Source organism: Amblyraja radiata, chromosome 5, assembly GCF_010909765.2.
Source record: "Amblyraja radiata isolate CabotCenter1 chromosome 5, sAmbRad1.1.pri, whole genome shotgun sequence".
In the NCBI taxonomy this organism is placed as follows: domain Eukaryota; kingdom Metazoa; phylum Chordata; class Chondrichthyes; order Rajiformes; family Rajidae; genus Amblyraja; species Amblyraja radiata.
In genome coordinates, this window is record NC_045960.1 from 89,996,403 (window position 1) to 90,012,851 (window position 16,449).

At 42.4% G+C, this 16,449-nt stretch overlaps 1 protein-coding gene across 1 annotated transcript in view; it reads right to left on the reverse strand.

Annotated features, from left to right (window-relative positions):
- Positions 1 to 16,449, reverse strand: part of bmp5 (bone morphogenetic protein 5) — a 143,901-nt gene that overhangs the window by 26,773 nt on the left and 100,679 nt on the right. The window contains exons 2-3 of the mRNA XM_033021707.1: positions 10,006 to 10,198; positions 2,343 to 2,491 (exon numbers count right to left, since the gene is read on the reverse strand). Coding sequence (XP_032877598.1) covers positions 2,343 to 2,491; positions 10,006 to 10,198 — 342 coding nt within the window. The remainder of the gene's footprint in view (positions 1 to 2,342; positions 2,492 to 10,005; positions 10,199 to 16,449) is intronic.

The following is a 16,449-nucleotide window of genomic DNA, read 5'->3' on the forward strand; positions in this document are numbered from 1 at the left end:
ATTCCAATACAGGGCGCCCGGGAATGTTGCTCCACATAAATAGGATTCCTGGGCCTTTGCATCCTGTTATTTGTAGCTGCCAGTTGTGCAGTCCATGCAATCGTGATTCAGTTATTCCTACTACATCTGGTTCTGCTCTGCAAATTACTTCCTCCCTTTTTTGTGTTGGATGCGTTACACATTGCTGTGCAGCATTTTAATTTGTTTTTTTATTAATAGTTCCTTTGGTTTATTTTTAGCACTTAGTATAAACACATGTTCCAAAACGCTATCTCTTGTCTGACCATGGACTTTGCCCCTGTTCCTTGTTCTTGCCTGGCCTCTGCTCCCTTCGTTTAGCTACCCTAGCTCTAAGCTGCTGTGCATCATAACAGATCCCTCCCTGCTTCTTACTCGTTTGATACACTGGTCACGGGACCTACTCTACTCCTCTGTAGACATGGAATCCGTCTCTGCCAGGATTACCACTGGTGACGTAGCACAGGAGGCTGAGAGAAAACACTACAATGGAAACACATGCTGTGTTTTGAGCTCGGATCATTTTCCGGCTTCTCGCGCCAAGTCTCTGGCTGAGCCCTTGCTTCTCACAATATATTTGCTTTTATATCCCCTAAATGTTTTGGAGCGGCATGTGCCAGAATCACTGCATTTGATCACTTTGATCACTGCATTTAGCTTACGATATACATCTGGAACTTTAAGATGGAGGGATCTTGGGATCCAAGCCCTTAACTCCCTGAAAGTGGCAACACAAGTAGATAGAGTGGTAAAGAATGCACATGGTCAACTTACTTTCATAGATCAGAGCATTGTGGATAAGAGTCAGGAAGTCGTGATGCAGCTTTTTTGGACTTTGGTTAAGCTGCGTCTGAAGTATTGCGTGCAGTTCTGGTCAAGCCATTGCAGGAAGGATGTGGAGGCTTTGGAAAAAGTGCAGAAGTGGTTTGCTTGAACGATGCCTGGATTTAGGGGGATATTTAGGGGGAGAGGTTGTAGGGACTTGGATTATTTTCATTGGAACGCTGATGGTTGAGGGGAGATCTGATACAAACATGTAAAATGATCAGAGGCATAAATAAGTTAGATGGGCTGAATGGCCAAATTCTGCTCCTGTGTCTTATGAGTAATAATGTACCAGCTAATTCAGCCCATTGTGTTACGCCATTGAATCACTCCAATCACTGAATCACCTGCTCATAAGGATGTTCCTGCTCACTAACCAATTTTTTAAAGAAGTGGGGGGGGATTTACCAAATCCTTCCTTCCACTGTACACAATATAGTTTGTGCATTCGTCATTTCTGGCATCTTTCTATGTGAAAATTTGTCATTTCCACAATTACAAGGCATAAGACTTGTATCTTATGTTCACCAGACTGATTCCTGATTCCTGGGATGTCAGGACTTTCATATGAAGAAAGACTGGATAGACTCAGCTTGTAGTCGCTAGAATTCAGAAGATTGAGGGGGGATCTTATAGAAACGTACAAAATTCTTAAGGGGTTGGACAGGCTAGATGCAGGAAGATTGTTCCTGAAGTTGGGGAAGTCCAGAACAAGGGGGTCACAGTTTAAGGATAAGGGGGAAATCTTTTAGGACCGAGGTAAGAAAAACATTTTTCACACAGAGAGTGGTGAATCTCTGGAATTCTCTGCCACAGAAGGTAGTTGAGGCCAGTTCATTGGCTATATTTAAGAGGGAGTTAGATGTGGCCCTTGTGGCTAAAGGGATCAGGGGGTATGGAGAGAAGGCAGGTACAGGATACTGAGTTGGATGATCAGCCATGATCATATTGAATGGCGGGGCAGGCTCGAAGGGCCGAATGGCCTACTCCTGCACCTATTGTCTATGTTTCTATGTTTCTATAACACAATGTAAACATCTTCTCGAAATATAAACTCAGCTAGTTTAGAAACAAAACGAATACTTCCCAATTATTACTGTACCCTTTATGGAATAAGAGACACATGCAGCACAGAAATGGGGCCCTTCGGCCCATCTCTTTCATGCTATCTGTGATGCCATCTGCACTAACCCCATTTGCCTGCATTAGACTGCATCCTTTTTATGCCGTTCCTACCCAAGTACCTGTCCAAATGCCTTTTAGATGTTGTAATTGTACCTACATGTACCATCTTCTCCGGCATCCTGTTCCAGAACGACTAGTCCACATGGTGAAAAACCTGCCCCTTGGAGATCCTTTAAATCTCTCCCCTCTCATCTTAAACCTGTGCCCTCTAGCCCTCTAATAAATTGGTAACTAAATGCTCCTGGAGTGACCCCCCCCCCCCCAAGTTGGTTTTAATAATGATCACAATTTGTTTCTGGCAACCGATAACATACCGTCCATTATTTCCACACAAAGTTGTAAGCCCAGGTTATGTTGTGGGTTCAGTACCCAGTGATTGCTGGTAGCTGTGATGTCAAACACAAGCCATCCGCCCTCTGATGCTCGAATTTTCTTACTGTCCAACAGAAAAAGGTCGGCATCCCTGGATGACAGAGAAACAGCAGCCATGAGTTCAAATGCAGAGCAGTGGATAAGGTTAAAAATTGCACTTATATATCACATTCCACATTCTCAGTTCGTTCCAAAGCGGTCCAGTTGAGTTGCCGCCTCACAGTGCCAGAGACCCGGGATTGATGCTGACTATGGGAGCTTAAGTTGGTGACAACACCAAAATTGGAGGAGTTACAGACAGTGAGGAAAGCTGTGTGAAGATACAGCGGGATATAGATCAACTGTAAACATGGGCAGAGCAATGGTAGATGGAGTTTAACCTGATCAAGTGTAAGGTGTTGCACTTTGGGAGGTTCAATGTAAGGAGAGAATATACAGTTAATGGGAAGACCCTTAACAGTATTGATGCACAAAGGGATCTTGGAGTCCAAGTTCATAGCTAACTACAAGTGGCACAAGTAGATAAGGTGCATATGTGAAGGTGTATGGTAATCTTGCTTTCATTATTAGGGGCATTGAATTTAAGAGTCAGGAAGTCAGGATGCAGCTCTATAGGACTTTGGTTGGATTGCATTTGGACTATTGCATGCAGTTCTGCTCGCCCCATCGCAGGAAAGATGTGGAGGTTTTGGAGAGGGTGCAGAGGAGGTTTACCAGAATGTTGCCTGCATTAGAGGGTTTCAGCTGCAGGGAGAAGTTGGATAGACATGGATTGTCTTATCTGGGGTGTTGGGGGTTGAGGGAAGACTTGATAGAAGTATATTAAATTGTAAGAGGCAGACAGTAGATAGGGTAGACAGTCAGAACCATTTTACCCAAGGTGGAAATGTCCAAGAATAGAGGGTATAACTATGTGAGAGGGGAAAATTTAATGAAGATGTGTGGTGTGAGCTTTTAATAGAGAGTGATGGGGGTCTGGAACATTACCAGGGGTGGTGGTGGAGGCAGATCTGATAATGGTGTTTAGGAGGCTTTTAGATAAGCTCATGTACAGGCAGATAATATCAGTTTAACTTGGCATCATGTTCGGCATAAATATTGTGGGCCGAAGGGCCCATTCCTGTGCTGTACTGTTCTATGCTCTATGTATAATGTTCTACCCACACCTCTGTCAGATCCTCACCTTGATCTGAATATAATAAGCACACTCCAAGGACATTGAACACAAAACGTACTGTTTATTTCCTCCATTCCTTTTGATCCCGACCAATATGTGTTCTCTGACCTTACTGACTCATAGTAACACGTGATACATTTAAATATGACGTCAGTTACCATGACAACCTCCTCCACTTTCTCTGCTACCCAAGACAAACTTTTTTTTCTGTTTTTACCAGTTCCGATGAAGTCCCAGACCTGAAAAGATACCTGTTTCTCTCTCCGCATATGTTGCCTGACCTGCTGAGTGTTCTCAGCATACTCAGTATTTACTTCAGCTTTTTAGCACCGGCAGTTTTTTGGATTGTCATCAGGTAATCTGGTTTGAAGATGCTGATCGAAGGGACATTAGAACTTCAATGTGTTGTGGAGTATTTTACATCCACCCACACAGGCATACTTTGTTTCTGTTTGGACAACGCATCTCCAATATCACTCTATGGTTCTGCTCAAGTGTCAGGAGATAAACTAAGTCAATCCAGAATCCCATCAGATACTTTTTAAACCTGTTAACACATGATGTATCTAATGCTGGGGCTCTATAAGGTGCTGGTCAGGCTGCATTGTGAGCAATTTTTGGCACCATATCTGAGGAAGGATGTGCTGGCTCTGGAGAGGGTCCAGAGGAGGTTTACAAGGCCTGGGCCTGTACTTGCTGGAGTTTAGAAGGATGAGGGAGTACCTCATTGAAACTTACCGAATAGTGAAAGGCTTGGATAAAGTGGATGTGGAGAAGATGTTTCCTCTAGTGGCAGAGTCTAGGACTAGAGGTCATAGCCTCAGAATTAAAGGACGTTCCTTTAGGAAGGGGATTAGGAGGAATATATTTAGTCAGATGGTGGTGAATCTGTGGAATTCTTTGCTACAGAAGGAGCTGATGGATATTTTTAAGGCAGAGTTACACAGATTCTTGATTAGTATGGGTGTCAGAGGTTATGGGGATTAGGCAGAAGAATGGGGTTAGGAGGGAGAGATTGATCAGCCATGATAGAATGGCAGAGTAGACTTGATGGGCCGAATGGCCTAATGCTGCTCCCATCACGTCCCAAGGGACGACAGATGGCACAATGGGCTAAGTGTTCGGCTGGCAACCGGAAGGTAGCTGGTTCGAATCCCGCTTGGAGTGCATACTGTCGTTGTGTCCTTGGGCAAGACACTTCACCCACCTTTGCCTGTGTGTGTCCTTGGGCAAGACACTTCACCCACCTTTGCCTGTGTGTGTGGATGTAATTATGTGAAGCACTTTGGGGTCAATGCAAGTTGACTAAAAATGTGCTATATAAATAAAGAAATTAAAAAAAAAAAATGTAATCACTTATGACCTTATGACATGGCTGCGGTTTATTTGGCAAAAACATGTAAGTGATGTGATGCTACACAAAGCATATCGACAGCTTAAACACCAGCCCCATTCCATTGTCAGAAGTAATGGTGCAACAACTGTGCCACCTCCCCTGTCTGCCCCCAACAACAGCGAGCTGCACCAAAAGGCACAACCGATCCGAAAGCAGAAACGCTAGATTTGCGTCCTTCTCCTAAACGGGACACAAACCAGGCGGCTGCTCAATTTTGCCAGCTCCCCAGAATATAACATGCTGTAAAAATGGCCATGCTGCAGTGTAAGGGATTGATAAACCAGCTGCCAACCTTCCTCTGGAGATAAGGCACACAACTGCTGATAATTATATCTCTCCCAGTTCTGCTCCTTCAGGCAACTAATGCTGATTACTCCCTCACTTCAATCTCCTCCAATCTGGTATTTCTGCAATGCTGCTGGAGGGACCACACAAGGAGGACATTTCTCACCTCCCCTGGGTACATCGGAGATGGCAACACTCATGTAATTACCGCAGCCTTGACCTGACAGTCCAGAAAATGGTCAAATGAAAAGGTTCCAGTGCCTAATAAATTGCATCTAGTGCTCTCTGGAGCCTGAAATGGGAATCTCTGACTAATGGCCAGTGCGTTCTTTGAACTGCAAGATAGCTGGTAATTAATTAAACATGTCTCTTGTGATGGCTCTTACAGTGTAACCACCTAAAGTAAACATTCCCAATCTGAGGAGTGATTAATGGCCTCATTGCAGGCCCTTTGATTTTACTGTTAGTTTGCAACAGGCAGAAATATATGCTGCAAAGACCATGAAGGGCAGAGATAATGTGATGGAAATCACAAACACTTTGGAATTTAATGGATAGCAAATGGATTTGTCATTATCCCATAAGATATTTTACTTAACTGTGGTTTTTCTTTTACATCAGAATTGCACCAGTAAGAAATTCAAATAGAGAGCTGGCGTTTTGAAATTATAAATAGCTTCGCTCATATAGACTCACCTAATGAAATGAATACAAGGCAAGGATAACTAAAATATACGGGCCACCATGAAGTATCAACATTCTGAAGAGGTAACAGGCTTTGGGCATCTGATTTGTGTAAAACAAGTATGTTTCAATGCCTGCTGCAGAGATTAATTCAGATTATTCATCCAAATCGTGAGATGTGTCGACTCTGATACTTCAACGGAAGATTGTATTTCTTGCAAGATTGCAGTGTGGAGTTAATAATGAGCATACCACAATCAGCAAATCCAATAGGTTTCAATGAAAGGAAACATACTGGATAATGAAAGCCCTAGAAAGGGAGGCCGTGGAAAGGATGTCTCCACTAGTGGGAGAATCTAGCACCTTTAGATTGGAGATGAGGAGGAATTTCTTTAGCCATAGGGTGGCAAATCTGTGGAATTCATTGCCACAGAGAGCAGTGGTCATTGGATATTTATAAAGTGGAGATTGATAGGTTATTGATTAGTGAGGGTGTCAAAGTTTACAGGGAGAAAGCAGGAGAACGAGGTTGAGAGGGAAATATAGATCAGCCATGATCGAATGGCGGAATAGATTCGATGGGCTGAATGGCCTAATTCTGCTCCGATGTCTTATGGTCTAAATGGTGGGCAAATTGGAAATCTCACTCAGCTGGGTCAAGCCAAGTAACAGCTGGAATGAGAAATGGAAATGCCGGCAAGGAAGGGTTCTTGTTGAGTCTACAGTTAAGCTGCCTGGAAGGGGTGAAATAACCTGCTCTTTTACTGAACGATGAGTCTGGTGCCAAAGGAAGAACCATATGTCATTGAATCAAGGGGCATTGAATCAGACACCCAGAAACAGACCCTTCAGCCCACCTTGCTAATGGTGACCGTGAAGTATATAATTCTATCAAATATAGTAGATAATTATGTAATTATACTAATATGTAGACTGTATCTTGGTTTTGTGGTCTTACAAGGTATTGGCCAGCATGGATGCGGTGGGCCAAAGGGCATGTTTTTTGCACTGTGACTCTATGGCCCTGACAATCAGATCATCTATAAGCAACAAAGGATATCAGAGTAATTCTATAGGTTTATGTTCCTTCCAGCCAAAATGGCATCTGATAAAAGTAACACTACAGCTAATCCTGTAACTATGCATTTGTTCACTAATATATAAAATTAATCTCAATGGTACTTTATGGTTCAAAGATGTTTTATTTGTCCCATGTGCACTGCAGAGTGAAATACGTTTTGCATATTTACACATGCAGGCACTGCCATGCTTTAAGCGGCATTTCTAAAGTACAAACTCTGGTCCACCCTCACGCTTGGTCTACTGGAGCAGTTCCCAATCCCAGTTAGCCCCAGGATCCTCCATTGCCTTCGACCGGATCGGCCCACGATTCGATGTCCCTCTCCTGACCCAGTGCTGTGTCCCAGGGGCGCCTCCTGCAGTCTCTCCTTACCCCCTGATCCCTTTAGCCACAAGGGCCACATCTAACTCCCTCTTAAATATAGCCAATGAACTGGCCTCAACTACCTTCTGTGGCAGAGAATTCCAGAGATTCAAAAAAGGTTTTCTCATCTCGGTCCTAAAAGATTTCCCCCTTATCCTTAAGCTGTGACCCCTTGTTCTGGACTTCCCCAACATCGGGACCAATCTTCCTGCATCTAGCCTGTCCAACCCCTTAAGAATTTTGTAAGTTTCTAACATACAAAGTGTTGGAGTAACTCAGCGGCTCAGGCAGCATCTCGGAAGAAGATGGATAGGTGACATTTTAGATCAGGACCTTTCTTCAGACTGGGGACCCTTCTTCAGGAGTCTGAAGAAAGGTCCTGACCTGAAACATCACCTATCCATGTCTTCCAGAGATGTTAGCTGACCCGCTGAGTTACTCCAGCACTTTGTGTCTTTTTTTTGCAAACCAGTTTCTGCAGTTTCTTGCATCCACATGCAGCACAGCAACAGACCCTTCAGCCCACAATGCCCGTGCCAAACATGATGCAAAGTTAACCTAATCTGCTTTGCCTGTGTGTGACTCATATCCTTCCATTCCTGAACTAATAGCCTCTTAAATGCCACTATGATATCTGCTTTCATCCCCTTGCCTGGCATCACATTCTAGGAACCCACCATTCTCTATATAAAAACTTGCCCACACATCTCCATTAAACTTTTCCTCCTCAGAACTTGAACTTATGCCCTCTAGTATTTGATATTTCCACCCTGGAAAAAAGGTTCTTAGCGTCTGCCTTATCTATGATTCCCATAATGTTATATACTTTTATTAGGTCTCCCTCACAGCCTCCAACTCTCCAAATAAATCAATCCTATTTTGGTCAACCTTTCTGCATCTCTAATACACTCTATTGCATGCAGCGCCCTGGTCAATCTCTTCTGCACCGCCTCCAAAGCCTCAACATGTCTCCGATCATTGGGGGACCAGAACTCCAAGTGCGAACAGATCACCAGTTGGATTTTTGATTTTGATTTTGCCACCTCAAAACATAGAGCAGTGAAGTCTGTAGAAGATGTATAATTATTTCTACCTTCTATTCGTCAATATCAAACTATTTCAAACATTTAAAATCAAAACCAAATAAAAAAATCTCCAAAATATATTGTCATACACTGTGGCGCAGGGTGCACAGGCGGCACGGTGGCGCAGCGGTAGAGTTGCTGCCTTACAGCGAATGCAGCGCCGGAGATCAGGGTTCGATCCCGACCACGGGTGCTGTCTGTGCCGAGTTTGTACTTTCTACCCGTGACCTGCGTGGGTTTTCAACGAGATCTTCGGTTTCCTCCCACACTCCAAAGACGTACAGGATTGTAGGTTAATTGACTTGGTGAATGTTAAAAAAAAATTGGCCCTAATGTGTGTAGGATAGTGTTAATCTGCGGAGATCGTTGATCGGCGCGGTCCCGGTGGGTCAAAGAGCCTGTTTCCGCGCTGTATCTCTAAACTAAACTAAAAAATACATCCTCGAGCTCCTAGCATGCATACATATTCTGTTCTCTTCTGCTTTCTTCCTTATCTTGCAATTGCTAAATTATAAGAGTTGTTTGATACAATACATATTTTCAGCTCTTCAAGAGATATTACGTTTAACTCAATCGCCAACAAATCCTTAACGTCTGCTTTGTGCATCATTATCCTATCACCTTTTGCAAAACTCATAAAGCATTCAAGAATGAAAATGCCTTTTAAACATTCGACTGTAAATAATAATTATTCAGTTGTGCCACTCTTCAACTCAGGTTACGTTGAATGTTTTTACCCCCCTTTGACTATCATTAATACATTATATAACTGGTAAAATATTGCATTGTAGTTGAAGAATGTGAGACTTTTGCAAATCAGAAGTCGTTCGAAATTACAGTTATAAACTGGAGCACAGAAGTAATGTGTACAGTCCTGCTCACAACACCACAGGAACCATGTGGTAGTAATAGAGAAAATGCAGAAGAGATTCACCACGATGTTATTTGGAATGGAAGGCTGAAGCTGTAAGAAAAGGTTGGGTTTATTTTCACTGGAAAGTAGGAGGCTTGGAGGGGACCTGATCAAGGTTTGTAAAATGATGAGGGAAGCAGATAGGATAGAGTCAGCATCCTTTTTTCACAGGGCAAGGGAGTCTAGAAATAAAGGGCATAGGTTTGACATCAAAGAAGAGAAATTTAAAGGAGGTCGGAGAGGTACGTTTCTCACACAGAGAGTGGTGAATATCTGCATTAGCCACCCGAGGAGATGGTGAAGCTAGATACAATTCCAACATTTAAAAGGAATTTAGACAAGTGCTTAGAAAAGAAGGGCGGAGTGGGATTTAGGACTACAGTGGGCACAATGGATGAGTGTAGATAGGCATCATGGTCAATATGGCTGAGGTGGGTCCAAAGGGCCGCTGTTTGGGCTGTGCGTTTCTGATTCTATGTGGGTGTCTCAGTAGGTGATTTAATACATTCCAGCTTGTCCAGTTTCTTGAAATAATCCCCCCTCCCCTGCATGGTCTTGCCCTAGAACGATAATAAATCATGTGACTTTAGTAACGTGTGTGTACTTAATCGAACATGTTACCTTTTAGTATATTCTTTAATAACTTGGTATATAGTAATCCGGAAGGTGTCGTTTCCATATCTACTATTGCTTCGGTCTTTGTAAATGCGGAACTCTGCTGCCGTTACTGCCTCGCCCTCAGGAATCTGCGTGAGGTCGAATCTGAATTCCTTGTAGTGCCTTCGCTGGTGAGAAAAATACTTGTCTCTTTCAACTATGATAAGGAAAAAGAAGAGAGAAAGAACAGTTGGTATCAGTTATGGATTTTTTTATTTTTTTTTTTGTTTTGCTTATTTATGTTAGAGGCAGAACCTTTTCTTCCTCCCACTAATTTGCACGGTTCATGACCACCGAAGATATTTTGATCATCGTCCAGGAATTAACGCAGCTCACTTTAGGAGTAAAAAAATAAGACTACTGAGGAATAATATGTAGAGCTCTCACCACATTTCTTTACAGAAGACAGATGGGCTGACAAATGAAGAGAAACAGATTCCAGAATTTTCAAGCTTTTCATCACTTTTGGAAGCACAATCAAAACGTGTACCAGCACAAAAGGGGGGGAAAGGTCATTAGTAGCATTCATAAATAAACAGAGCAAATGATCACCACCAAGCTGTAAAATGAAATGTTTTCTTTTTGCCTTCCAATGTCCACAGAAAATCTTTCAATGAAAATAAATTCAGTGTAGTGCTCTTGGAGTAGGGTTTCCAGACTGTGAGAGCTGTGCCAAGACCCAGGAGTTCTCACTGTCCCCTTCCCATTGTATTTCTCTCCTTAAATTGTATTTTCTTCCTTTGCGCGAGGTATCTAAAGCATTTAATTTGATCAGTCGGTAACACTGGGTACAGATATGCTTCCTCACAGCGCCAGATACGCGAGCTCAAACCTGACCTCCGGCGCTGCCTGTGTAGAATTTGCTCATTCTCGCCGCGACGACATGGGTTTCTCTTGCAGGCGCAACTATTCATGTCATAAGGAATAGGAGTAGAATTAGGCCATTCCACCCATCAAGTCTACTCTGCCATTCAATCATGGCTGCTCTATCTCTCCCTCCTGACCCCCCCCATTCTCCTGCCTTCTCCCCATAACCTCTGACACCCGTACACCTTTTCTCCCACATCCCAAAAGTATGTGGGTTGGCAGGTTAATTGGCCTGCCAACCGCTGTACGTTGACCCTAGTGTGTAAGTGAGGGGTAGAATCTGGAGGGAGTTCTTGAGACGGTCAAGAGAATATAAAGAATGAGATTAGAGTAGGGTTTGTGTAATTGGGTGGATAACGCTCAGCATGGATTCAGTTTCACCCTGTTTCCATGATATACATCCTTGTGATTTTATGACCATTTCTTCATTTACTCACTGCTCAGTTCCTTTCTGTCTGTTAAGGAGGCAGTGGTGTGGGTTGCCTGCTAGTTGATTTTGGGGTTTTGCCGAATTGCAGGTTAAGCAAAATGAATAATTAGTACTCAACTCTTGGTGAAGAAAGCAAAACCATTTGATTGGAGATTTTTAAACCTCGGCAAATGTGTACCTCAGCTTCCTTCACATCAGAAAAGTATGGACTGAAGAGCATAGGCCTGATGGATGAACTGATCAGACTGTGTAAATCTTTGAATACAGCAGGACATGGAGAAAGAGGGACCAGTAAACCACACGGGTCCGGAACTTCTGAAATAGATTGCAAAATTAGTCGGATGTTTTGGACATTTCTAACACTCTGGGTGGGCAGATACAGCACCATTGTGTCCTGTTCTGCCCCCTGCATTTTAACAAGGAAGAAAATATATTGAAGAGTCTGGAGTAAGTGTTCGGCACGGACTAGAAGGGCCGTGTAGGCCTGTTTCCGTGCTGTAATTGTTATATGGTTATATGGATGCAGAATGAGATGACTTGAGGGATGAGAGTTTTCAGCTGTAAGCAGGGGTATTTGGCATCTATGCAGAATTAGAGGTGTGCTAATCTGTCGGCTGGTCGACTAAAGTACTTATTCCTTCTGACCCAAATTCCTAATTGGAAAACACTATGCCTTAGAAATGTCCTCAGGAATGGCAATAAAGTCATAGTCATAAAGTCATAAAGAGCGGAAACAGGCCTTCATCCATGCCAGGATGCCTCATCTAAACTCGTCCCGTTTACCCGCATTAGCCCTATCCCTCTAAACCTTTCCTGTCCATGCACCTGTTCAAGTGTTTTTTAAATGTCCCTATTATTTATCGAGTGACCCCATTTCCTCGGAACCAAAGATGTTGAGAGGAAACCTGGTTGAGGAATACAAAATCATCTGTTGGAAGGAACTGCAGATGCTGGTTTACACCGAAGATAGACACAAAAAGCTGGGCTAAGGCAGCATCTCTGGAGAAAAGAAATGGGTGATGTTTCGGGTCTAGACCCATCTTCAGACAAGAAGTTGAGTTGCTCCAGTTTTTTGTGTCTATCTTCAATACAGAATTGTGCCTGATTTAGACAGGGTAAATAATGACCAGCTGCTCATTTCAGCAGGTGTTTCAGGGATGCTAATTTAAAAGTTAACAGGTGACCGATATTAGTGAGAATTGAGTGGAAACATGTTCAGCGGGGAGAGGTTATGATCAGGAAGTCACAGCCTGTGGGATATTCAAGTCAGGCCTTTCACAAAAGAACCAGGTAGACACACGAGGGAAGGGTAATTTGCAGACCAACATCGATACAGGAGAGGAATAGTCATGATGGGATTGCTTCACATAGAACCAGCATGGAAACAGTGGGCTGAATGGCCTTTTGTCTGTGGCAATTCAATGATTCTGGATCACTAGGATGTAATGGTTTGCGATCAGTGCAGGATGAGATCACCATGAATCCTATCCTCTCTCAGTGACCTGACCATCTGGTGCAACAAGAGATGGTGACCAGGAAATAGCTTCAAGACTGTTCCAACATAACTTTTTTTTTAAAAAGCAACCGCTGTGGAAAAAGTTTCTGGCACTCTGTTCACAAATACATGGCAAAACATCGAAAGCCACCGCAAGTAACAAGACTTACATTTTGTATTGCAGCTTTGTGGCCCTTTCATGATAGTCCAAAGTAATAGACAATGGATGAAGCATTTTGGAAATGTGGTCACAGTTGTGACAAACATGTTATCGCAGCGCCAGTTTGTGCCATTGCGAAAATAAAATGTCCATGTATCTTTTCTGGATCTTTCCCTTCCCAAGCTATCAGTGAGTGTGCCAAATATTTTCATCCAAAATATAATTTACTCCAGCAGTGAGGTTGCTAACAGCATGCAGAGGATGTTTCTAAATTCTAACGTCCAGGCTTGAGTTGTGTGCAACCGGCTTGCTGCTAAACAAAAAGCACCATACAATAACTGCAACACATGACATAGAACCGTACTGCACAGGACCAGATCCCTCGCCCCACAATGTCTGTGCTCAACAATATGTCAAATTAAGCTAATCTCTTCCAATCACTCTCGGTGTAAAAACATGACCCGCACATCTCCTTTAAACTTTCTCCCTCTGGCCTTAAAACTATGCCCTCTAGAATTTGGCATTTCCACCTTAGGAATAAAGACTCTGACCATCTACCCTCGATATGCATCTCATCATTTTATTAACTTCTTTAAGGTCTCCCCTCATCCTTCAACATGCCAGATAAAATAAATGTACGTTTACCCAACCTCTCCTTTCAGCTGTTACAAGCAGGGTCCTTGTAAACTCCTTCTACACCCTCTTCAAAGTCTCCGCATTCTCCCTGTAATGGGGAGACCAGAAATGCACACAATACTCCAAGGTTTTATAAAGCTGCCTCATGAGTTCTGGACTTTTATATTCAATGCCCCGCAGGCAAAGCCAAGCATACTATGCACCTTCTTTACAACCTTGCCTACAGGTGTTGCTACTTTCAGGGAGCAATGACCTTGGATCCCAACATCCCTCCATGCATCAATGCTGCCAGGGGTCCTGCATTGATACAGATTTTCCCCTTGCAAATGACCTCCCAAGTGAAACACCTCACACTTGCTTGGATGAAACTGCATCTGTCATTTCTACATCCATATCTGTAACGTAACTATATCCTGTTATATCCAAGACAGTTTCTTCACTGGCTGCAACTCTACCAATGTTTGTGTCAACTGTAAAGTTATCAATCAACCCATTCATGTCATATACATATATATCCATGTCATATTCATATAAATATATACATATATATATATGAATATGACATGGATCCTAGCACTGGTCCCTGCAGAACATCAGTGGTCACAGACCTCCAGCCAGAATAATTCCCTTCCACCGTTACTCTCTTTCTTCTATCAGGAAGCCAGTTCTGGATCCAAACTACTAAGCTATCTGGATCCCATACATCTTAATCTTCTGGATCAGTCTACCTTGAGGGACCTTGTTAAATGCCTTACGAGAGTCCACATAGACAACATTCACAGCCCTACCCTCATCAATCACCTTTGTCGTTTATTTAAACAATTCAATCAAGTTTGTATGACATGACTCCAGCCCTGTACCAGTCATGCTGACTGTTCCTAATTAGCTCATTCTCTTCCAAATTGAAATATTATCCTGAAGAATCTTCTCCAATAACTTTCCTGCCAATGATGTGAGGTTCACCAGCCAATAATTTCCTGGATTATCCCTATTTCCTTTCTATTAAAAAAAATGGAAAAACCATTGAATCATCCGTCCTCCAAGCCCTTCTCCCTGCTGAATAAGGATGCAACTCCCTCATTTAGTTCCCTGCCTAGATCCGCTGGCCGCAAGCATCAATTCTCTCCTTTATCCTTGAGTGGTCCTACCTACTCTCTCATGACTCTCTTGTTTCAACTGCATGCACAAAATTCCCTGGGATTCTCTTTAAACCGACATCCATGATATTTCATGTCCCTTGCCGACCCTACTGATTCCCTGTGTGAGTTCTTCATATTACTCAGAGAGCCTGTCTGATTTTATTTTCGTAAACATTACATAAGTTTCCTTTTCTCTTTTTGACTAATTTCCTTTCCTCATCTAAGATAATTTATAATATTATATTATTACTAATATAATAATAATTATTATATATAATATACATATTAATATATATATAATATATTACATAAATGTATATATAATCTGTATTATTATTATTATTATTATTACAAATATAATTTCCTCATAAAAAAGGGAAGATTTGCATAATTCCCCCATACCGTTTGAAAAAGTCATCCAATTACTCCCAATCTCTGGTTCTTTCCCTTACAGATTAACCCATTTGTACCAGTTCCTTTCTTAAGGTAGACACAAATGCTGGAGAAACTCAGCGTGTGAGGCAGCATCTATGGAGCGAAGGAATAGGGTGACGTTTCGGGTCGAGATCCTTCTTCAGACTGAAGACGTCTTCCTTTCTTAAACTCACCATTGTTTTTGATTTTCCCATCTTTAGTGGCATTCCAGTCCTGGCAAAACTGCTTAGATCCAGGCCAACATCTTAGCATTACATTTCACCAACTGTTTCTAAAAGAAAGTTGGAGTTCGAACTAACCATGAACCATGTTATTACCCATCTGAAGTCAAACTTTTCTCTCCCTATTTTAGAAGGGTTTTCATCAACACTGAAAATAAACATTTTAAGCAAAAAAAGGGACATTTGGTATATAAATAAGTTCATGAGTACACCTCTATTCAGTCACTTTCAGAGTATGTAGTTACTCATTAAATTTAATGAAAACGCCATTGAGCTTTCTCTAAAAAGTGGTTTTTCAAGACTACACCCTTGTGTGGTTTCAAGTCTTCTCATTTCTCAAAGGAACAGAGTATGATGAGAGCTTTGGCCTTGAAATGTGTGGTCAAACTCTTCAAAATGCATTGCTGAGATGATGAGCTGGTGTCTAAGGTCTGTGGTGACAGACATATGGGCCGCACACACTCTCAACATGACGGCCTTGCTGAGAAACAAGGATCGTGAGAAGAGATCACTTTCAGCTGTGGATAAGATCCAATACCTGTGATGATGTGCAACTAAGTCTGTTTACTCAAAGATTCCACCTAGCTCACTCCTGAATTTTCCATGGGATTGCTTGAAACATCCTGAAACTCCCATAATGTCAGCTGCAGAAATTTCTTTCCTTAGTTATTGCACAATTCTTACAGCTTAAACAGAAGTGACACATAGAATAAAGTCTATGTGAACCCAAACTCAGCGGTGCACACTGCCCACTTCATCATGGGTTCTGACGTCCTCACCATCAAAGGAATTTACAGGAGTCACTGCCTCAAAACCACAGTCAGCATCATCAGAGACCCACACCACCCTGGCCTCACACTCACTTCACCCCTGCCATCAGGAGGAAGATACAGGAGATTGAAAACTGTAACATCCAGGTTCAGGAACAACTTCTTCAATTCATCCATCAGGCCAATAAACACTACAATCTCCAAATAAGTCATGAACGACATAGACTTGGGGACATTGACTTTGTAAGATAAGAA